Below are 24,585 nucleotides of genomic sequence, written 5' to 3'. Positions count from 1 at the left end.
CAGAGGAAGAGGACCCAAATGGCGAAGGGTCTGGAAACCATGCCCTATGAGGAACGCCTTAGGGAGCTGGGTATGTTTGTCCTGGACAGGAGACGGTTAAGAGGTGATATGATAGCCCTGTTTAAATATTTGAAGGGGTGTCATGTTGAGGAAGGAGCAAGTTTGTTTTCTGCTGCTCCAGAGACTTGGACACAGAACAATGGATGCAAGCTACAGAAAAAGAGGTTCCATTAGGAGGAACGTCCTGACAGTAAGAGCTGTTCTACAGTGGAACACACTCCCTTGGAGTGTAATGGAGTCTCCTTTTGGAGGTGTTTAAACAGAGGCTGGATGGCCATCTGTCGGGATGCTTTGGCTGAGAGTTCCTGCATGGCAGAATGGGGCTGGACTGGATGGCCCTTGGGGGTCTCTTCCAACTCTAGGATTCAATGCACTCCTTGATGAACAAGAACCATCAGTAGTGAGTCCTCTCTGGGTCCAGTCTGTCAAGCACTTAATATTATTATTAGCAGTAGTAGTAGTAATATTTATTTATACCCCACCTCTCCAATTACATCAAGGCGGTGGACAACATTAAAAGAACATTCAAATACAATAAAACACAATATCCCACAAACCCGTCCACCTACAATAAAAACAACACTAATAATAAAATTATTATTAGTTAAAAATCCCATGCCAAAATCGTCCCGTATTCTTCTTCTTAAAGCATTGCACTGGCATTCCCTCTTCCAGAAATTCCTATTAAGAAAAAGGAATCACGAAGAGACCAATATAGAAAGAAGGTATCGTTTTATTATTATTTAAAACTTATTCCACAGGAAACAATGTTCACTAACATGATTGTTTTAAATTATTATTATTATTATTATTATTATTATTATTATTACAATTTGTATTAAATAACACCATGTTAAATACAAAACACTTAATTATTTCAAAACAAGAGACGCATGGTTTAAAATACAGGATCTTTTGCTTTCCTGTGCCATTTTCTTCTTTTTAACTGCTCAGAATGAATCTTTGCAGACATCCTCCTAAAGTTATAGATTTGCGAAGAGTTAGTAGAAAATGATCGGAATAATCCAGCCTCACCCCTGATTCTATAAAGAGTTTACAAAGAGTAAAAACGGCGTGAGAGAAGCCCAGACTTAAGACTTTTAGAAATCCAAGATTGTCCAAAAACTATAGCAAGGGTGACTAAAGTACAGCATTTTATTTTCCTGTGCCCTATAGACCCCCTGATGCTCGCACCGGCACCAGAAAATAGGGGGACGATGGGTATCGCTACACCTGGAGGCATCCAGAAGTGGGTTTTAAAAGGTCGAGGCACCCAAAATCAAGAGCAGAATTAGGAATCTGATCATTTCTTAGTTTGAATTTCGCCATTTTGCCGTTATTTCGCCATTTCCGAGCCTTTTGTTGCCCATAGCAGATGCCAAGGGTGAAAGACTGGACTCCAGACCAGCTAAAGCTGACCAGCCCCGCTGTTTAAAGGAAAGGTTATCAGAAGTAAGACTAGTGTAAGTTATGCACACAGTGTTTTATGGCATGCCCAGCAACATTTCACAGATGAAAGCTGGGACACGTGTGGCCAAGCCGTATGAGTGTGGTCAAGATGGCAAAATGAGGAGGAAAACACAAGCCAAGAGAATACCCCTTGGATACTTTGCCCGCCTCTTTTCTTTGGGTGTCTTTCTAAATGCTTTCTAGTTTGCTGCGATGCTAGCAATTTGGGGTCCGAAGGAGGAAAAAAACACAGGATGCAGATTTTTTATTGAGGGGCAATGCTCTCATTTCGCCTTCCTCCCCTCTGTTCTAAGGAATCCTGGGAGTTGCAGTTTAAAGAGGCGTACTTGGAATTCTCATCCAAAGAACTCTTGCATCTCACCAAACTGCAAAGCCTGCGATGCCATCAAAGTGGGACCATAATGCTGTTGTTGTCGTTGTGTGCCTTCAAGTCATTTCCAACTTGTGGCAGCCCTAAGGTGAACTTATTATGGGTTTTTTGTGGCAAGATTTGTTCAGAGGAGGTTGGTCATTGCCTTCCTCTGAGGCTGAGAGAGTGTCACCCAGTGGGTTTCACGGCCAAGTCAGGAATCAAACTTCAGTCTCCAGAGTCGGAGTCCAATGCTCAAAGCACTATGACATGCTAGCTCATCATAATGCTATGGTCATGTAATATGAAAGTGCACTAGAAAAGACTTTTGCATCTTTGCACAAGGCCTCCATTTCAGGCATGTCATGCAGTAGTCCATTTGGATAAGCAGACCTTCTATGACAGTGGATCAATTCTTATTCCTGTTTAAAGGAGTCATGCTTCCCTCCTTTGCTAGAGAGGCAAACTCCTGAGACAGAACAGGGGGCTCCTTTTGCAATTTCAACCTGGGATTGAGCACCGGAAATAAAAACAAAATGCACCATTTATTATTATGCAGAAAGCATCCACGGAGCACTTCAAGGGCTCCTCTGCAAGGAATGTACCGAGATGTCTATTGAACATTGGCTCAGCAAGAATGGTTTTCCCAGCGTACACAGACTCTGGAAAGACCTGGGACCGATTCAAGTTTCCATAATGTGTAAGGCATGGCAACGCTGGAACCTTTGATCCATTCATGTATGGATCTCACCCACAAATTGGAAAAGTCCCTTTATATTTCTAAAAAACTAACACTCTGAACATGCCCCAGCCGGTGTGTGACCATGATGGCTGGGGATGCTGGAAGCTATCATCCAAAAATGGTTATTCCTGGTTAAAACCCATCCTATGGCAGTGAGGGCATAGAAAGACAAATAGCACCCTGAGACTAGTAGCCACAGAAAATGGGCTTTCCCAACATGGGGGGGAAAACCCACTATCTTGTGCGATCATAACCAGTCAAATCAGGAACGCATCTTGAGACCTTTACTGGTTTGGATTAAAAATCCCAGCATCCCTGGGCAACATGGTCAGTTTTACAAGGTACAGAACAGAGCTCAGGAAAGTTACCTTTCGGACTACATCTCCCATACTCCATGGTCATACAGGCTGGGGGATTATAGGAATTGTAGTCTGAAAAGATAACTGTTCCAAGCTCCGAAACTAATGTGTGACCAGTTGGAGTTCAGACTTTGAACCTAACAGGTTAACCCCTTCAAATAGTGCCTTTGCATTTAAACCTGCAAAGTTATCATTTAAGGCTTCTGGGAATGGGGTGGGTTCAGAGATATCCCTCAAATCCACACTTCAAAAAGGGAATGTGAAAACGTCAGAAGTCAGTGTGAAATTTTGGTACTATTATAGTACAGACTGGGGAAGAGTAATAATTGGCATGGGGAAAATATGGAATGAACCTTTGCAGCGAATGGGGTCAGGGGTGCCATACCTTTGAAGACATTACTCAGAAGTTGACATGGCTTGATACAAAGTGCATTGCAGTTAAATGAAGAGCACTAAAGTGCATTGGAGTGCAATGTGTCAGTTATTCTTGTCAGACTTTTTTATCTCTTCCAGGGAAGGAATGCTTTAATGAGAGGAATGTCAAGAGTACCTGGGAACACAACCCAAAGCCTTGCCACCCAGCTGGAGGGGATGGGATGGTACTTTTCTGCCAGCAGAAGGGGATGCCAGGGAAGAAGGTAAGGGGCTCCACTTGGAAATCCTAACAGTGCCCTGAGCAGACTGAAAGCTGCTGCCTCTTGTCCTCTTACCAACAGTAAGAGGCAGAAAGCTCCCAGGCCCAGTATTCTGCTCTGTATAAAAAGGAAGAGGTTTTGGATTAAGTGCATCCAAACCCACTCAGTTACCCGCAAGATCTTTAGGGAATCCATCAGCTATGCCAAGATGAATCCTATTTCTAAGCCTTTTGTGAAACCGCTTGGAGAAGAGATGGACATAAGGTGGCCCAATGACTACACATAACCCCCTTGGTTGTTTTTGCCCACCAAATTTGTGTGGAGCTCTGATTTTGACCATACGCAACCACATTTGGGATCAAAACCATGGATTTTGTTATTATTGTTTTGGCAGGAATGTGTGCAATGGGATTGCAGTCCTCCCAAGTTTAAACCTCTCTCATTTCCAAGGCTTGGAAACTGCTCAGCTACACCAACCAAAGGATGCTTTTACAATCTGTCATGCTCAGATAAAGTGATGTCCAAAGGACCATCCTTGGATGCCTGGCTTTTTATTGCCTAAACTGTTGACCCTTTCAAGCTACAGAATTATAGCGCTATGCTTCCACTTTAACCACTATGGCTCCTTACTCTGGCATTTTGAGATGTGTCATCTTGGGAGGCCCTAGAACAGCAATGCTCAAACCTTGGTTCCCCAGATATTTTGGAACCCAGAATTCCTGACTATTGATCAAGTTGGCAGGGGCTTCGGGGAGGTGAAGTACAAAACACTCGGAGAGCCAAACTTTGGGAACCACTGCCCTAGACCTCTCCGACTGATTATATACTCCTCCAATAAACTGCAAATCCCAGGTAGGGGATGAAAGCATGGCAGTTAAAATGGAAGCACAGTGCTATAACTGTGTCGATGGCAGCAATAGAAGGAAATGATATTTTCATATCCAAGGCCTCTCTGTGAGTTTGTAGAGCAGGCCAGCTGGGAGCATCAAGAGAAGTGGGTATACCTTAAGATTCTGGGGGAGACGAAGGAGACCACCCTCTGTCAGTCAGTGATGGGCCTTTGGCCGATTAATTCCAACACCCATCTCTCACCAGCCTCCTCTACTACTTTCATGTTTGTTGGTTCAAGTCAATGAACTCTCAGGTTAGAAGAAGGCTCCAAGTTTTGCCATTGGTTCCCTCCCTCCCTTCCCCAGCCTCCTTTTCAAGAATATCCATCAATTGTTCAGTGCATTAAGAAACCTTTGTCTAAAAAACCCCAAACACTGTTAAGGTTCCTCTGTGTACAAAATAAGATAAAACGAAAGCAAACTTGTAGGCATTTTGGGCCTGGGTAGATTGGTCAAGGACTCAGTACCAACACGGCATCCATTGTCCGGTGGAGGACCTGGCGATGGAACAAGCAGAGCAGGGACAAGCTTCCGACAAGGATGGAAAAGGCAGGAGTCCATTGGAAGCGGTTCCCAGTTCTCCACCTCCGTGAATCCTTAAGGCATCTCTGTCTACCTGGAGGTTTTGGCCTCGACGCTGTCCGGCCGATAGAGGTACCTCCAAATGGCGTAATAGTGCGTACCAGCTCCAAGTGCTACAAAAAGGTGCCAAATGGCATGGGCGAAAGGGATGCGTCCATCGCTCTTGAAGAAGACTGTGCCTAGGCAATAGAAAAAACCACCGGCCACCAGTTCAGAGAGACCATCCGTGTTGGGCTGCAACAAGCAAACAGAAAGAGAGGACACTTGTAGGGCACAAGCCTGGACTTTTGGTTTAACCTGAACCACTTAAAAGTCTTGTGATCAGAGAAACTGCTTGCTCCTTGATGAAGCCATTTGGAATTTTATTTATTATAGTGTTTCCTATTGTTGTGTACCTTCAAGTCATTTCCAACTTATAGCGACCAATACCCCATGTCTGATCTTGGAAGCTAAGCAGAATTGGCTCTGGTTAGTACTGAGATGGGAGACCATTAATGGGTTCTAGGTGCGGTAGATTATATTCAGAGGAAGGAACTTGCAAAAACCCCTCTGAGTATTCCTCTCTTAAGAAAACCCTATGAAATTCATGGGGTCACCATAAAACAACAACTGACTTGAAGACACATATACACACAAGGCAAACCTGCCACAGGATCTTCTTGGCATGATTTGTTCAGGGGAGGTTGGCCTTTGTCTCCCTCTGAGGCTGAGAGAGTGTGACTTGCCCAAGATCACCCACTGGGTTTCCATAGCCAAGTGGGGATTCTTTTTTTCAATGACACGTTTTGCAGTTTTGATTCTTTCTGATCCTTTGTCATAGAAACAAAGAAATACCGGGGAGGCGATACAACAGACCGACTGGATATTTGGACTGGACAACATACCATGGAAAGAATAACCACAGCAGGGAAGAAACCCATGATGACATAGCACACCAGTTCAACCAGCTTGTACCTGGAAGAAAGAACAGAAGAAAGAAAGGGAGACTGTCTTGAGAAGCAGTGAAGGTAGTACAACTAAACAAAGAGGGAGAAGGTGTCTGCATATATGTTGAAATCTGCATCTGAGAAATTGGTGGTGGTTTTCATGCGTCCTAATCTTGGCTTTGGTTTATGGCAGAGTTGTTACGTATCTCCCACTATAACTGAAGTCACATCTTTGAGAGTTGGAAAGCAATATGCAAAAATATGCAAAAAATGGGCTGCAGAATTAATGCAATCAAAAGTGGACGCTGGGAAGAGATCAGAATTCATATTTCATTCCACAAGGGGGAGATATATACCAAGGCAGCGTCTGTTTAAAATCACTCTGGAAGGCTAGAAGAGTTTTGCATCGATTCCCAAACTTTGGTCCTCCAGATGTTTTGGACTTCAGCTCCCAGAATCCCTGACAATTGACCAGCTTGGCCAACAGTCAGGAATTCTGGCTGCTGAAGTCCAAAACAGCTGGATGACCAAAGTTTGGGAACATCCGGAGCAATGAATGGTGGTTTCCCTACTGTTTCCCACCCACACCTCCCTCCCAAGCTTACCGTTCATGGAAAAAGAAAACGTAGACAGTGCCAACAGATGCCATGATCCACACGAACCAGCGCATGTGGGATGCCCACGGGCCCAACTCCCGCAGGTTTAGCCTGGGAGAACAACAGAGACCATTGAGTCGTTGAGAGAAACAGCAGCTGGAAAGGTGGCCTGGGAATCAAAGGAGAAAGAAGAAACAAGACAAAGCAAAAGAAAGGATTCCAATACTGCCTGGGCAAGATACGTAAGGTTGTTGTTGTTGTGTGCCTTCAAGTCATTCCCAGCTTATGACGGCCCTAAGGGTTGGGGTTTTCTTGGAAAGGGTGCAGAAAAGATAGAGCCAAACAGATCATGGAGGAAGGGATGGTTACAATATTTGTGGTTGTTTAGCTCAGAACCAGCATGGTGCAGTGGTTTGAGCATTAGACTATGACTCTACACACCAGGATTCGAATCCTGGCTCAGCCATGTATACCATTGGGTGACCTTGGACAAGTCACACTCTCTCAGCCTCAGAGAAAGGCAGTGGCAAACCCTGTCAGAAAAAACCTGCCAAGGAAACGCCATGATAGGTTTGCCTTAGGATCGCCATAAGTTCGAAACAACTTGAAGGCACACCACAGCAACAAATAGAGCAAGGGGAGGCATGGCAGAGGTGTATTACTCTTTTGTATTACTAGAAGCCAACGGAGTGTATCCATTCAAAACTCAGGACTGATAAAAGGAAAATTTCTTCAGACATCTAGCAGTTAAACTATGGAACTTCATGTCACAAGATGTAGTGATGGTTTCCAATGTGGACGGCAGTTTAGACATTCCTGGAGTTTAGGACTCTGAACAGCTACTAGTAAGTGGATATATATAGTAGTAAGTGGCTACATATATAGATGCCTCTGTATCTCAGTTGCTGGGGAATGCAAGATGGAAGTGCAGTTGGACATATGCAGCTGACCAGTAGGCAACAGGTTGAACATAATGCTAAGCCAAATAGCAAACCTCCTCTAAACAAATCTTGCCAAGAAACTCTCATGATAGGGTTGCCTTGGGGTTGCTATAAGTTGGAAACAACTTGAGGGCACACAACAACAACAAATGAGCCTTTGGTACGATCCAGATCTTATGTTCTTACAATATCACCTCCAAGTTTCCCAAAGCAATAGGCCGCATAGGCATGGTGCAAACTCACCAGGGGGCATAAGAGGCTGCTATGAAGAAGTAGATGACCATTCTGTCAAACATGTGTAGGCAATGTTCCACAGTCCTGCAGGAGAGGAATGAAATAGAGAGACTGAGAGAGAGCGCATCGGTGCATATAGGCATATGCACATTACTCAGCCATCATTACTGTGAGATGGTCCAGTGCACAGTCTCATTCAGTTTCAAACAGATTGCCCTTGACGTAATGAACGCTGAGGGTTCTTATGAGAACAGTGGCAGAGGAAACAAAGGCCAAGCTCTCCCCCCATCAGGGCCTGTCAAAGATCCGGTTTATTTAGTGCAGGAAGGGAGAACTTTTGGCCCTCCAGATATTGCTGGGTTGCAACACCTATTATCCCTCAACATTGGTTATGCTGACTGGAGCTATTGAGAAATGTTGTCCAGCCAAATGTGGAGGACATCAGATTGGAGAAGGCCAACACAGATTCTTTCTTTTTCATCTCTTTCTCTTCCTTTCCCTCCTTCTCCTCCATCGCCTCTTCCTCTCTCGCCTCCTACTCATTTATATCCTGCCTTTTCCCCAATTAACTGCAATAATGAGAGAACATATTAAAGTAGCTACAAAGTATTAAAGTATTAAAACTGGTGGTGTATTCAAGTCTTTTAGTCCAAGTCTCATAAGAAACACAAGTGGTCCACATACGAATGACCTGGTATAAGGCCATTTCCTGAGTTGGCAGGCAAATTAATTAATTAATTAATTAGATCATGATCCTGCCCCTAGTTATGGTGGAGATCTGGCCAGGCTTTGCCCATGCTTGTGGTTGGCAGCAGAGTTACCTTAAGTGCCTCTTCTTCCAAGAGATGGTGTGAAAGATGGTGGAAACAATAAATAGCCCGGAGAGGCCAAAGCCATAGATCCAGGCAGAGATGGTCTCCCATTGGTTGTCAGACAAGACGTAGAGGATGGAGCTGCCCAAAATGCTTGGGATGATCCAAAACTAGAAGGGAAATATAGAAAGCAATACATCCTATTAGCCAAGGTATGGGAAATCTTTAACTATTTTGATGTTTTCATCACCTACTTTAAGGCTATGTAAATCCTAAACTTTGGATTTCATGATTCCCTAGGATATTGCCATGACGGTTAGAGTAGAATCATAGTACTATATAGTATTACATAGTACTAGTGTAGTGTGGAAGGGCCCCTTCATTCCTTTCAAAAGAAATAAGTTCTGTGCAGCCTCCCATATAATGCTACTTGAACACTCACCACCCATCTCACAAGGAAACACAACTAGGACTCACTCACAGCATGTGTGGCACAGTTGGCGGCGTGTTCATACTCGGTTGGCTGGTACCTCTTGTTGGGTGGCACCCGGTGGTTCATAAACCTGGAGCGAGAGCAGAGAAGAGGGAGAAAGAGTCAGCCCATGTCTACCTGAAGCAGGGACAAGTTCTGCCAAGGGATGTTTGACTTTGCCAGTTGTTTTATATCATAACTATTAGCATTGCATTCAGTGATGTATGGGAATGACGATTTATGAGTAGCATTGATACAATAAAAAAAAAAACCTGACTATGGGGATATGTGACACCATGAGTTACTGCTCCAACTTTAGTGACGCCGCTGCTGGTGGTTATGGGTACTCTGGGTTGGTATGTCAAAGCTGATGGAAGATGGACTCTCAAAATTTATATAGCTCAGAAGCAAATCTAAAATGCATGAGCATGGCCCATCCACTTTCCTTGCCATAGCAGTGTGAATTGTGCAAAGCAAAGCTCTGGTGCTATGACAAACTACCATTCCCAGAATTCCGTAGCATTGAGCCATGGCAGTAAAAGTGGTGCTAAAATGGATTATTGGTGCAGTGCGGATGCAGCCTGAGTCTCCTGTCTCCTTCATGAAGACATGCCAAAGCTTGCACAGGAATGGGACTCAAATCCTATTTATTGACCCCCTTGGCCTCTTCCAATCCAGGTCCAAGTGAACTAAGAGACCTTTGGCTCTTTCTCTCACTCCCCCATCATGCCTCATGGATTTGCGCATTTTTTCCTCACAGTGCAACAAATACCTTGCAAACAACGGGCACATTATTCTTCTGGATGGGTTGCTAAGCAACTACCCAATCCTCTCCTTAGACCTCTCCCAATTTGGGAGCTTTTTCATCTGTTGCTGCATCCTTTCCAAATATACCGGGCATCAAAGGTTGCCACAGAAACACAGGGGAGACATAGTCCAGCACTCAAACCACTCTTCTTTCGCCCTTGCACAGGCTAATGATGGGAAACTATTAAAATGAGAGTCTCGCGAATTACCAAACAGCCTTGTTTGGAATAATTCCCAGCATGGAATGAATACAGTATAGATAACCAGAAAGTGCCCTTAATCTAATAACAACCAGCTTTGTGTTGTGGTTTCAGCATTGGATTATGACTTCGGAGGCCAGGATTCAATTCCCAACTCATCCACAAAACCTATTGAATGACCTTGGACAAGTCACACACTCTCAGCCTCAGAGAATGGCAACGGCAATCTTGCCAAGAAAATCCCATGATAGGGTTGCCATAAGTTGAAAATGACTTGAAGGCACACAACAGAAGCAACCCCTAGTGCAGACACATGGGTTGCATCTGCACTGCAGAACTGCTCTGGCTCCATGTGGTGGCATCTTGGAAGTTGTACTTTCTTCCGGCACCAGAGCTAAATGACAGAGAAAGCTAAATGTCTTGCAAAACTACAAATCCCTGAATTCCATCACATTGAGCCACTGCAGCTAAAGTGGTGTCAAAATGGGTTATTTCTGCAGTGCGGATGCAGACATGGAAGGACCTCATAAACGACGATGCAGGACATGCACACTGAAGCCTCAGCCTGGCAAAGCATCCCTTTTTTAAAGCTTCGTATGGGAGGGATTTGTTCAGAGGAGGTTTGCCATTGCCTTCCCCGGAGGCTGAGAGTGTGTGACTTGCCCAAGGTCACCCAATGGGTTTCATGGTCGAGAGAGGAATCAAACCCTGGTCTTCAGAGTTGCAGTCCAACAGCTGAACCACTACGGCATACTAGTTTCAGTCTATTGAAATGACTTTCTTGTTTTACTTGTGATATGGGATGGGGTAGAACTATTTTAAACAAGTGGGGAGCCAGCGTGGCATAGTGGTTGGAGAGTTGGACTATGACTCTGGAGACCAAGGTTCGATTCTCAGCTCAGCCATGAAACCCACTGGTTTCACGGCTGAGCCACAGAGGATGGCAATGGCAAACCACTCTGAAGAAATCTGCCAAGGGTGGCCATAAGTCAGAAACGACTTGAAGGCACTCAACAACAACAATGCAGTTATGAATACAAGAGAGGGGAACATCCTCACCTGCTAAGTGAGCCTGTGCCTCTGACCACAGTTGAAAAGAGCCCCAGTCACAGTGGCTGAGAAAAACGTTGGCAACCTGCTATCTTGCCAAAGATGCCAAGACGGTAGCCATTTTGCAGGGATTAACATGCACAGGTTGTTTGCAGCTGGGAAAGGGCTTTCCACAACTCGGTTCTGTCCTTGTCTTTTCCTGGCTCCATTTTTCCCAGCGGGAAGCAAGAGACAGAGAATTATTTTAAAAGAATTAACCTCAAGCTCCCAGCTCAGTCAGCTCTGAAACAAAGAACTACTTGTCCCAGAAAATCAAAGGGGAAGTCTAAAGCCAGCCTCCCACATTCTCTTCCTTTATGTGTGTGTGCAAATGTATGTGTGCATGAGTTACTCGCTCTGATTCAAGAAGAAAGATCAGATGCTCTGTACCCAACAATCCGCTGGCATTGAGTTTTCGTTCTGCGCTGTTATATTTGGCAGAGGATGCACAGTCTCCTGGCAAAGCCCCATAGCGCTGGGGTAGAGTACCTGCTTTGCATGCATAAGGACCCCAATTCAAATCTCTGGCATCTCCATTTTTGGAAAGCAAGCAAAGAAAGAAGCCAGGCATTCAATCAATGGATATTAACACCATATAATTTATCTATCAAGAAGGGAGGATCAATGAAATGATTGAAATAGAAACAAATAGAGAGTAAACAATAACAAGAAGATGACACAATCTATGTTATGGAATGCGGTCAATAAAAAGAAATACATTCAATGAGGTTAGATGAGAAGTACAAAGATGGATCATTATGTATTAGAGATACCATATGTTTTAGGTATTTTGTCCTTCTGATGTTGTTGTCTTCTTCTGTGTGTAGGCGTGATTTACGTTTCGTCTTAAAAGGGTAATTGAATGTTTGTGGCAATATGTGTAATTTTAAGCAATAAAAGAGTTTATAAGAAATGAAAAGAAGGAAGGAAGGAAGGAAGGAAGGAAGGAAGGAAGGAAGGAAGGAAGGAAAAGATCAAATAGGAGGAACTAGGAAAGATCTCTTTCCAGACACCTGGCCTATTGGAGTAGATAACACTAGATTACCTAGATCCCATCTGATATTGGATGATAAGCAGGGTCAGCCCTGGTTATTACTTGGGTGGGAGATCACCAAGAAATTCCAGGTGCTGTTGGCTGTATTCCAGAGGAAGGAACTGACAAAACTACCCATGAATATTCCTTGGCTAAGGAAACCCTATGAAATTCATGGGGTTACCATAAATTGAAGGCGACTTGAAGGCACATACGTATCCTCTAAACTGTGAATACATAGGGATTGCGAATACAAAACAATCACAAGTGTGTAACTCTAACCTATGCATTTGCAACTGCCCAACAGGATTCCAGACAATATCATGACCAGGAATCCTTTGTTCAACCAAGAAGCGTTTCCCCACCCAGCGAAGCAGGGCAAAAGAGTATGAAAAGGGTATGGATTTCTTTTGAACTGATGTACGACCCAACAAGCTTGTCAAGGAAAAATCTTTTACCTTTTTACAAAAACTATTCTGGTCATTTGTTACTATTTTGTACTAACCAGAAAGTATTAGCCCCTTTCAGACCTGTAGTGGGATTTAAATGAATGCATGTCCTAGAATGAGGAGTATGATTGCAACCTGTGGCTTCCCCCCAAATTATGTGCAAGCCCAATGGGGAGATGTACAGGGAAGCAATACTAATGTGGGTTAAGGATGTGGTTTCTTGCACTTTGGAGGTTGAAGAACAAGATGAACAACACAGCAAGCTGTCATAACAACAGCTTGTGAGCAGGAAAATTGGGAATGCAACAAGGAAACAGGAACAGTGGAGGTAGGCCCTGAACATTTCAGACATCTGTCAATGGATGGAGTTGTCAGGGAAACAGGAGGCTGGAGAAGCCAAAGCCAGGGAAAATATGCTGTGAAATGAAACTCAGAGGATGCAATGGCGGAAAAAGCTTATGTTCAGAATGTAACCTATGGATCTTTATCGACTGATCAGCCTCAGGAAGCTATTTTCAAATGTCAAGACTGAGCAGGAACTGATATACTGGCTGTGTAGAAAATTCCAGATCCAATTCCGAGCATTTCCTGCCAGATTTCAGAAATCTTAGAGTGAGCTGCTTTCAGTCATAGAAATTAGCAATGGGTATATAGCTAGCATGGTTCGAGTACAACTCCAGGAGACCAGGGTTCAAATCCCTGCTCAGCCATGGAAACCCAATGGGTGGCCATGGGCAAGTCCTACTCGTCTGAAGACGAAAGCAATGGCAAACATCCTCTGGATCAGTCTTGCCAAGAAAACCCTAGGAAACGGTCATCATAAGTCAACTTCAAGGCACAGAACACCACCAACAAGTTGCAACCACCTCATTTTCATCCTCGCATCCTTTTATATAAGTGGACTTGCTATTTTGGATAAAAATGCCCACAGAAATTTAGTTGTGTGGTTTGTTATCAGTTGTATTGTTTTTTGCATTGTAAGCCTTCCTGATTCCCAGTTTTAGAGAAAGGTGGCATATAAGTTATTGTTACATGTGTTGTTGGAAGTGGCAAATCTGCAAATGTCATGGGAGTAGGGTTGCCCAGTCAGGACTATCTCAGGACTTCACATTTCAGGATCCAGGCTGTAGATCTATAGTCCTATACCTATAGACCTATATCAACTCTTTGTGGTGTCATAGGAAGCTCAGCCTTGGTGATGGCATCAAGCATGGCACATTCCCAGTTGCACAGAGTATCCCATTCAGTTTAAGACAAACGCATTGGTCCTTGAACAGATCAAGCCAGAAATCTCTCTGGAAGCCAAGATGATTCAATTGAGGCTGTCGTACTTTGGGCACATCATGAGAAGGCGCAACTCATTAGAAAAGTCATTAATGCTTGGAAAAGTAGAAGGCAGTAGAAAGAGAGGAAGATGGCACAGAAGATGGCTGGACTCCATCAGAAAGGTCATGGGCATGAATCTACAAGACCTAAGGAGAACAATTGAGGACAGAGACTCTTGGAGATGTCTCATCCACAGGGTCACCATGAGTTGAGGTCAACTCAATGGCAGCTAACCACAAACATTTTCCAAGGCAGCACTCTTATCTTAAGATTCATCTCCTGAACCCTGAGGACAGGAGAACAGTTGGGTCCAAAGATCTGACAACACAACCTGGGAGCATAATTCATGTGCATATAGCATGTGGCTACAACACATTGTGTATTGTCAGTGTAGGTTCCTCACATGCTTTGATCCTTAGCATTACACTTAGAAATCAAGGTCCACCAGGCTCTCCCTTTTTGGGGTCCTTTCTCTTTAAACAGCATCTGGACCGGACAGCCCTTTAAGCACAGGTCACCTTTAAACAGAAGTCTGTCCTCGGTAAAGTAGGACACGTGGCTACCATAAAGAGTGCTCCCCGCACTCAAGAAGAGTCCTTTGTTCTATTATCTGTATCAGGCCAGCAGGTTGTCCTTTGCGACCTCCTCTCAACTTGAAACCCAGATTTCTTTTATCCTTTTGACCTGTAATCTTATAATGCTCTCGCTACAAGCCCCAGTAATAGGATTTCTGTCCTCTTTCCCTCCTGCGCTGATAAACAGGCCACTTCTCGATAGGAAATTATGTAAACCAGTGGGCAAAACATGTTACATTGGCAGCTGGAAGATAGGCCTCGTAGGGTTTGCTGAGTGTCAAGAAACTCATTTTACACCCTAAGAATGAATATTATTTCCATTCCTAGTCTATATTATCCAAAGAGAACCAAATTATTCTGGCACAGAATAGACCTTAAACTCATTCCCCCCATTCCTTGCAGTAAAACTGCCATATAGCAAAGTAAATAATAACTTTTCTCCCCTTCTGTGATACCCCAAATCTACTGTCTGAGACAGTCACCCTTCTTTGCTTAACAGTTTTAACTTTCTAAAATCTTAAGATTTAGACATGTATTCTATCATCAGGGCTGTTCTTTCCAAATAATTAGTATGGAGGAAATTTCCATCAGAAGTGACTAATGGAATAATCCCATCGTTGCCAGTTTATAGGGTCCGGCCAAACACCTACCCACACTCTCCAACATATGCGCTGTACCCTGTTTTTGAACATCCTAGTGCCTCCTGCCAAGTGCATTGGCACCCCAGCTCCTACGCATCCATCTGGAGCTCTAAATCAACTCCATTCCGTCTTCATCTTTTGTGGGGCTCCCCTCATCCCTCAACCTTAAAGAAGAAACACAGCTTTGAAAAACAAAACATTATCCAAATTAATGGATCATCCAAAACATCACACGATGGTCAAGTGGAGGTAGGTTCACTTCTGCAACCAGGCCATGAAACATGGGCATCGGTCTGAAGTCGAAGGCTTTCATAGCCGGCATCCATAGTCATTTGTGGGTTTTTCGAGCTATGTGGCCATGTTGTAGAAGAGCTCTTCTTGAACATTGCCACATAGCCCGAAAACCCACAAAAAACTATGGGCATCAGTGTTGGCTGCTTTGCTGAAGTCATGCTGAGTTTAAAGGAGCTTTCCAAAGTGCTGAAGCCTCTCCCCATCCCGCCATGCAGTCACTTTCCACATTTGCCACATTGCTTATTTGTGGCTTTGCTTAAATCTATTCTCTCTACGAATCTCTTGGTCCTCCAAGTGACTTTGCCAGAAGCTGACCATACTGGAGGAGCTAGAGGTTCCTAGAGAAAACACATCTCTAGGCATTTGTAGGTCCTCCAACATGATTCTATGGTCAACTTCCAGCAGATGTTGACTGTAGTGTTGCGCTGGAGGACCTACAAATGCCTAGAGAAATGTTCTTTCAGGTAAAAGAATTAGTGGGGGGGGGCGGTATTTGTGGTTTTCTACTTTTATGTAACTATTAAGTCCCACAATTTTATTTTCAGTTTTCCTCGCTCCTTCCAACCTACTCCTTTCTCCTCCTTTTGGTATCACATCTATTAGATTGCAACTCTGTAGGCAGGGACTGTGCTATTTCCGTAATCTTTGCACATACAGTCTACAGAACTGTAGGCATTTCATACATAAACATGAAGAAGCAACAACTTCAAAGGTGAGGCGGAATCCAAACTGCCATAACAGAACCACAAATCCTACATCTCAGCAATATCTATGCTGTGATACAACTTTTATTGGATGGAGGGTTGGTTGGAGAATTCTTCCACACTATGAGATACAAGGAGAAGGTAACAGTAATAGAAAGTGTGAGACTTAGCCCTACAGTGCTGTCATGAGTTTTGAAGTCCATTGCAGAAATATGAATTTATGCGCTTTCAGTTGCCTGTTCATAGTCTTTGTGTGTAAGTAACACAATTGTTATACAGCCAGCATGGCACAGAGGTTTGAGCATTGGACTAACTCTAGGTATCAGATCTTTTATGTCCCTCTTTTTTAAATGGAGGTGGATCCCTTTCTCAAAGAAAAAGATACTCTGATCACAGAGGCTCTTTAGATTTTAAGTCTGTTTCTCATATGTGCACAAATGCATACACTACCTTTGATCTCCATGGAAACACTCTTTGAAGCTCTTAGTCCAAAGTGTGACACAGAACAGAATCACATAAGGTTCAAAACACGATCTGGTGCAGTGAACAAGAAGGAATATGGATTCCTAAACTGTCGCCTTTCAAATTCCGTTGCAGAAGCCTAAAGCTTGGGTTTCATTTATCTCCCTTCTTAAAACATTTTGTGAGGTTGAAGGCTTTCATGGCCAGCATCCATAGCTTTTGTGGGTTTTTCAGGCTATGTGGCCATGTTCTAGAAGAGTTTATTCCGGGCATTTCGTCAGCATCTCAGCTGGCATTCTCTGAAAATGCCAGCCACAGATGCTGGTGAAACGTCCGGAATAAACTCTTCTAGAACATCGCCATATAGCTCAAAAAACCCATTTAAAAAACCACAATTATTTTCCTTAAACTAGTAAATCCAGTAGTGACTTGAATATCAGATTTCCAAGTTTCTAGTCCCTTGTAAGGAGAAGATGTTTTTAGCTTGAATTTCTAAAGCCCTCAAACCTGCTACCTGCAGAGCCGTGAACAACTGGCTCGGTGGCACACTTCATGACCCACTTGCACCTGACAACTGTATGTGGCAAAGAAGTGTTAACTTACACTTCATTGGGCATTCTCAGCTGGTGCAAAACAAAGGTAATTTATACCTCCAAGGTGGCAAAGCCTAAGAGGAGGAAGCAGCTGGAAAAACAGCTAACTAGAGGGGGTAAGATAAAGGCCCTGAAACCCGATCGCCCTCCGTCGCTGGCATGTAACCGACACTGCTATTCCATTTACGTCATTGGCTGAATTTGGGCCTGTGGAGCAGGAGGTAATCCATAATCCCCAGAGAGAAGAATGTGACTCATGGTTCAGCATCACCCAGCTATGATCAGCGGGAGGTTTTGCAGCAGCTGAACGGTGCTTGGAAAAGGAACGTTGCTGGAATGACTCGCCTTGTTCAGTGTGTCGATGTGTCATGCCATTTCTTTTTTTCTTCTTGGCAACTCATCCTGCCAGTGCTGTTCCTCTCAGCATCATTTCCCCCTTTCCTGGCTTCTTCGCCGTCACTGTTCTTGACTTTCTTGGCTCGCAGAGATCTTTCTCCCTGTTGGCTGTGATGACCTGTTGCCTCTGATGTGATGGCATCAGAGATGCTAAGGAACAACACCGTCGTGGCAATGCAGGAGGGGAAATTGCATTGAGAAGCAGCAAAAAGGGGGACTGAGCACCACCAAAAACAAGGCAAGCAGTCGAAGGTTGGAGTCATTGGTTCAAAAAGTAGCACGTCTGGTGCCGACAAAATTTGCCATCAGAGCTTGTAGGCTCCACCTGTGATGTTCTTCCACATTCATTACGAATTCATTCGTCATCTGGATCGGATCTCTTCTGAAATAAAGGATTTGCTTCCTTTCATGCAGTAGCAGCTCCAGCATCAGGGGTGAAGCGCTCTAAGGGATCTCTCCAAATTCCTGAATCCAATTCCAGGAATAAGTTACAACCTTAGCTAGCTCCTTCATAGTTACAAGCTAAAACCTGGAGCGGATGCACTGCCCCACTGACATAGGATTCAGCAGCTAGCTGTCACTGTTTCCTGATGTTTGATGTCTGAATGCTATTGATTATGTCTTTATTGTTCCAGAACTGGGTATACAGCGGGATTTCCACATTCGTTGGGATTAGGGGTTCATGAAAAACACTAGGAATCTCTAGGTCTTCCAACACAACCCTGTGGTCAATTTGCAATGAAGTCAACCATAGAACTGCACTAGAGGACCTAAAATGGTGAGAGAAGTGTTATCTTTAGGAATCTCTAGGTCCTTCAGCACAACTCCATGGTCAACCTCTGGTGGAACATTGGCCATAGATAGAGTCATGCTGGTTCTCCAGCATTGAACATATTGATCAACTCCGCTAATAGTCAAATCCGTAAAGTCAAATCCACAAATGGGGATGGTCAACTGTACAGTGGGCCCTCGCCTTACGTGGGGATCCGTTCCGGATCCCTCCGCGTAAGGCGAATTCCGCCTATGCTCAAGCCCCATTGTAAACAATGGGGCTCGTGCACGGCGGCGCGGTGGCGCGCGGGGCGCAACGGGCGCACATGCCCATTCGATTGAATGGGACGTGCCGCCCCTTCCGCCCCGCGTGCGCCCCGTGGCTTGAGCGCATATGTTCAAGCCGCGTAAAGCGCGCACGCATATGACGCAGGCATGCTGTAGTTCCAAGGCTCCCTTGGACACTGATAACACTATTGCTATAGCATCAGCTTTATCAGTGGCCAGTGATGCAACAGATACACCACCAAAACATTTCAGCCCTTTTGATAATAGAGTCCAGCATCCCCTCACAGCCAATGGTAATACTGGACATATCTTTTGGTCAGCAGTCAAATCAAATCCCTATTGCTAGACATATGAAGAGCTCTTAGCCTGGGAAGAATCATAAAATCAATACATTATAAAAGAATCAGATGGGGATATCAAATGGGAACCTACCTCTTAAAGTGCTCCATTGTAATGGTTATCATCAAATTGACCTCCTTGGATTATAATCCCTTAGGGGGGATTCTGGGGGTTGTAGTTATAAAATGACAACTTTTCCCAGCTCTGAATTACTGAACTTGGGGATGTGATCACACCATGCTCTGCCTGTAATTCTAGTCCCAAGCCATTTCTACATATTTGGCCTGACTTCAGCTTGTTCACTCCCGAAACACTAGTCTGTTGACCTGGTTGGAATCCCTAGCACCTTCATCCTGGCCATAGAAAGCGTTATGGGAATGAATCCAGAGACATGCAGGAAACCTGGTAGGGTCACGTTTTTAGGTCAAGCATGCCAATGCTAGCCAAGTATAACTTGATTCTATTTAACCCCAAGGATAGCTCCATCCAGAGCTGGCCCATGACACTTTGCTGGCAGAGACAGAGCAGCAAACGACTACCCACCCCAAGTCGAGATGCACAGCAGCCCAAACATGGCAAATTGTTTTGGCACAGGAGGCAGAAAATACCACAAATCTCTCTCCTTTGCAGCAAACCAACAATACTAACAAAGCCAAAAATGTGTGTGCTAGAGCTGTGCATAACTCTCTACCTTTGGCTCGCCAGAGGTTTCAGACTTCAGCTCCCAGAATCCCCAGCCAGCATAATCAATGGCCATGCATTCTGGGAGCTGAAGTTCAAAACAACCAGACAGCCAAAGGTTGAACACCACCACCCTAGAACACTCTACAAGAGTCCTCTACAACAGCAATAGTTCCTTAGTTTTGATGCAAGTATTCTTTGGCTGGTACATCCTTGGAGGGAAAATGGTTTTTCTAAGGGCTTCAGTGTTTCCAGCCACATCTTGTTGCATTTTTTATTCTAATCCACCTGGTGGCTCCCATGTGGGCAAGGGATGAACCTACTCTTGGGGCCTCAGTTTGGTATGAAATTTAAAGGAACATTGGAGACAGGATTTAGCACCTTGGATGGCTCTTTTAATCCTCAGGTGAAAATCTATGGTGGTTAAAATTCCACTGATGCTGTGGATTGGACCAGCAGCCCTAGCCAGCACAGAATGCTGGAAGCTGCAGTCCAGGAGGGTTGCAGGATTCTCACATTTGCACAACGTTGTTTATTTTTCAAATGGCCACCATGTTATCTTCAAATACACAATGGCTATTTGCCTTCACACTAGATCAGAGGTGGATGAAGTGTGATCAACAGGCTGCTTGTGATCCCACAAACCATCTGTGCCCCCCAAGGCCCCTATATTTCAATATATACATCGTTTCATTGCATCTTTGAGATGGTTTTCAATAGGATCATCATTCCACCAAAGGTCTAAAGTTCAATTCTTGACCTGTTGCCTATTTCAAACATCTGTCCAAAGGAGAGAACATGTTCTGGGCCAGGTGTCTGCAGAGCTTGGAAGTGTTATTTTTGCAGACTATAATTCCCCAAATTCTGCAAAAGTGGGGCCAATGACCATATTAGATGGAGGACTGTGGGAGTTGAAGTCCAAAGAAGTGAGCATTCCAAGCTAAGGGTGTATGAAATGGAGTAGGTGGCACCCACATTTACAAAACCACAGCCATCTTCTTGTTCTGTGCCTTCAAGTCATTTCCTACTTATGGCAACCCTATCCTAGGGTTTTCTTGGCAGTCTTTGTTCAGAGGCGGTTTGCCATTGTCATCTTCTGAGGCTGAGAGAGGGTGACTTACCCAACATCTTTCTTGCTTACTCAGTGGATTTCCCTGGCCTGTAAGAATTCAAACCTGGGATGTGTCATTTCATGTAGTGCTTGGAATTCCTTGTGGGAGAGCTATAGTCCACTCCCTTACCTCTACAGCACTAGATCGAAGATGAGGAACACGTAGGCTACCAGATGTTGTTGGACTGCAGCACCCATCCCCATTCACCATGGACTATGCCAGCTAGGTCTGATGGGAGATGCTACCCAAGAACATCAAGAGGGCTGCATGATTCCAAGCCATGATCTAAGCCAAAGTACAGCTCCCTAGATTTTGTTGATCTGCAGATTCCATCAACCCTCAAGAGACTTTTAAGACTGATAGTTTTGGCAACCCATTTTCTCAAATGTATCCCCCTCCCCACACAAAGAGCCAGCATTGCACTGAGGTCTGAGAGTTGGAATAGCACACTAGGAGGTCCAGGTTCAAATCCCTGTTTGGTTATGAAAACCCGCTGGGTGACTCCAGGCAAGTCCCACACACTCTCAGCCTAAGAAGAGAACAATGGCAAACATTATCTGAATGAATCTCCCTAAGAAAACCTTGGGATACAGTTGACTTAAGCTGGAGTCGACTAGAAGGCTTATTGTTGTTGTGTGCCTTCAAGTCGTTTCCAACTTATGGTGGCCCTAAGGCAAACCTATCATGGGGTTTTCTTGGCAAGCTTTGTTTAGAGGAGGTTTGCCTTTGCCATTGCCTTGCCTTGTGGCCGAGAGCATGGGACTCACCTAAGGTCACCCAGTTGCAGTCCAGACCCCAAACCACTATGTCACGCTGACTGTCTGAGGGCACATGACAATAATAATACAACCCTCTCCTTGAACAAAATGTAAGAGAACACAGAAAAGTACCCTACATAGAGCCAAATTGGTCACCAGGGATCCATCTCAGACCACACCAGAAGTAGATAGCCTGTGGTCCTCCAGAGGTTGTTGGCCTGCAACTCCCATAGGTCCTAGTCGACAATTTAGCAAAGAATGCTGGGAATTGCAGCCCAACAATATCTGGACGCTTGCATGATGTCTGTCCCCAGTCTGTCCTGCCTAGCCATGGCTCTCAAGAGTTTCAGAGCAGTCTTTCCTTGCCCTTGGAGATGGTGCAGGTTGGACGTGGGATCTTTGATGTCCTCTACCACATCCACTGTAAAAATCTGCACAATCAATTGGTGTAAATCCCATCTTTCTCAGTATATGAGATATTTAAAGCTGCCACAGTGGTCAAATGTATAAATGGGAGGCAAGACATGTGAAGGAACTGACTCAACCATATCCACAGAACATCAGAAATGGTCTTATATCAAGTCCACAAACTGGCACACATAGCTCAGTGTTGTCTGCACTGACTGGCAGCCCCCTTTCTTTCACCTTTTCCAACTTCTCAATGGGGAAAACAAGCTTTTTTTCCCCAGCCCTACCAAGGGATTGAACCCAAGGCTTTTTGCATGCAAAGCATGTGCTCCCTTGATACTCTACAGTTGTCCCAAAGTGTCCCTTCCAGGGCTGTTTTATAAGTACTCATTTGGAAAGTTCCCTTTACAAAAGAGTGTCCCTGCCCTATGCCAGAAGGCATTTAATTTGCTTTAAAGGCACATTTATCAATTATTAGACTAACTCAGCCATTCCTTGCAGGAAAATAGCCCTTAATGTTTCCCACTCACAGATTCATAGTTGGAGGTTGTCACAAGAAAGTGAAAAGAAGCAACTCAGAGAAATCTACTGCAACCCTGACTCTGAGGTTATTTGAATGGCTCTTCTGCTTTAATATAGCTACTAGAAGACAGAATTCTCTCTTCTCCCTTTACTTCCAGGAAAATAAGAAAATGGGTGGGAGGGAAAGAGGAACTGGGAAAGAGATTGCATTACCCAGAGATGGCAAGAAAGCAATGAGATCACTGGCTAAGAAAACCAGAGGTTGTGTGCTCCAGCAAAGCCATCTTCTCCCTTCCCACCTTTGCAGATTTTGTCTAATACTAGCACCTTACCTAGCAAGGATGTAGAGAGATCTTGTAGCACCTTTGAGACTCACTGAAAGAAAGAAATTGGCAGCATGAGCTTGCATAGAATCATAGAATCATGGAGTTGGAAGAGACCGCAAGGGCCATCCAGTCCAACCCCCTGCCATGCAGGAAATCCAAATCAAAGCATCCCCGACAGATGGCCATCCAGCCTCTGCTTAAAGACCTCCAAGGAAGGAGACTCCACTACACTCTGAGGGAGTTTGTTCCACTGTCGAACAGCCCTTACTGTCAGGAAGTTCTTCCTAATGTTGAGGTGGAATCTCATCTTTCATAGACTTCAGTCACATGCATCTGAGGAAGTAGGCTGGAGTCTAGGAAAGCTCAGGCTGCCAACTTCTTTCTTTCAGTGAGTCTCAAAGGTGCTACAAGATCTCTCAACATACTCATTCTACAGACTAATACCGCTATATCTTTGAATGGTTTCTTTGAATTAATCTCAAAGGTGCTACAAAATCTTGCTACATACAGATTCCACAGACTCACACATCTATATCTCTGAATCAGTTAATCTCAAAGGTGCCAGAAGATCTTGCTACATACTGATTCCACAGACTATCTAAGTCTGTCATGTGCTAATTCCTTATCTCTACCTTCGGATTCAGGGGGTTGAGAGACCCTTTTGCTGGGAAACCTGCAAGACAAAGACAAGGGCTGGGGGAGTGCTTCCAGATGGGTCTCCAGAGGAGGCAGAGGTTGGCAAGGTGAGCGCCAAAGGTGGCCACCATCAGCTTGGATGAAGTTTTACCTGGCGTATCTGGTCTTCTGAAAGTCCAAGAAGCTGGAGATGACCATGGTGGTGGTTCCATCAGAATCCAGGTTGGGTGGTGGGATGGAGGAAGGAGAAGAAGAAGATGGAGAAGAAGAAGGAGTAGATGCCAAGCAGTGGGAGCTGGAGGAAGAGTTCAGAAGAAGCCCCTGGTCCTTCCCATTTTTGGACTTGCACAGAAGAGGACGTTTGGAAAGCAGAGGGACTCCGATGCTCTCTGGCTCCTTCTCTCTCTGTCTCTCTGCTTCTTGGGCTCCCCAGCCCAGAGGTGGCTTTTGCATCCCTGAAGCTCTTGCAGGAGCAACTTCATCCCCAGCTTCTCCTCCTCCTCCTCCTCCTCCTGGCTCAGGCATGAGGAGAGAGAGAGAAAGAGAGAGAGCCAGGATGACGGTGGAAGCCTGGAGGTGGTGGTGGTAGTAGTAGTAGCCCAAGGGCTAGTAGGCACTCTTCTTTGGCTCCTCCAGAAGAAGAGGTGATCTTTCCAAGAGGAAAGGAGATCAAATCTGCACCTATTAAAGGCACCCTGCTAGAGTCCCTTCTTTTCTTCCCTTTTTCCTCCTCCAGGAGCGCAAAAGAAAAGAAAGAGAGAGAGGGATGGTGTGAAAAATAGAAGGAGGAGAAATTGAAACAAGAGGAGGATGGAGCAAGGAAAGAGAGGGATCTGGCGATTAGAAGGAGAGGTTGGCCACCTGGCTGCTTCCAGGAGCCAAAGGCAAGCGGTCCAGTTGGGCAGTCCCCCTTACACACACACACACACACACACACACACACACACACCCCACAACCACTCTCTCCCTCTCCCATGCACTCCCTTCTTCTCTAACTCCTCAGGCATACACCTGCCTTCTTTCTGGCACACACACAGACACAACTGCCTTCCACACAAACACAATCTCTCCCGGTCTCTCTCACACACAAGTACACACACACACACA

The 24,585-nt window shown here is 44.7% G+C and overlaps 1 protein-coding gene across 1 annotated transcript; it reads right to left on the bottom strand.

The window, feature by feature from the left end:
- Positions 1 to 795: 795 nt before the first annotated feature.
- Positions 796 to 24,585, bottom strand: MMD2 (monocyte to macrophage differentiation associated 2). Its single transcript, XM_089540200.1, has 7 exons — positions 23,630 to 24,585; positions 9,078 to 9,159; positions 8,606 to 8,766; positions 7,794 to 7,868; positions 6,619 to 6,720; positions 5,972 to 6,041; positions 796 to 5,321 (listed from the first exon to the last, which is right to left on the bottom strand). Exons 1-7 carry the CDS (start codon positions 24,001 to 24,003, stop codon positions 5,118 to 5,120), a joined length of 1,068 nt encoding a protein of 355 aa, XP_089396326.1. The 5' UTR covers positions 24,004 to 24,585; the 3' UTR covers positions 796 to 5,117.

Source organism: Sceloporus occidentalis, unplaced genomic scaffold (assembly GCF_023333645.1).
Source record: "Sceloporus occidentalis isolate IW3139 unplaced genomic scaffold, rSceOcc1.0.p SCAF_10, whole genome shotgun sequence".
Lineage (NCBI taxonomy): Eukaryota > Metazoa > Chordata > Lepidosauria > Squamata > Phrynosomatidae > Sceloporus > Sceloporus occidentalis.
This window is presented reverse-complemented; position numbering and strand designations above follow the sequence as displayed.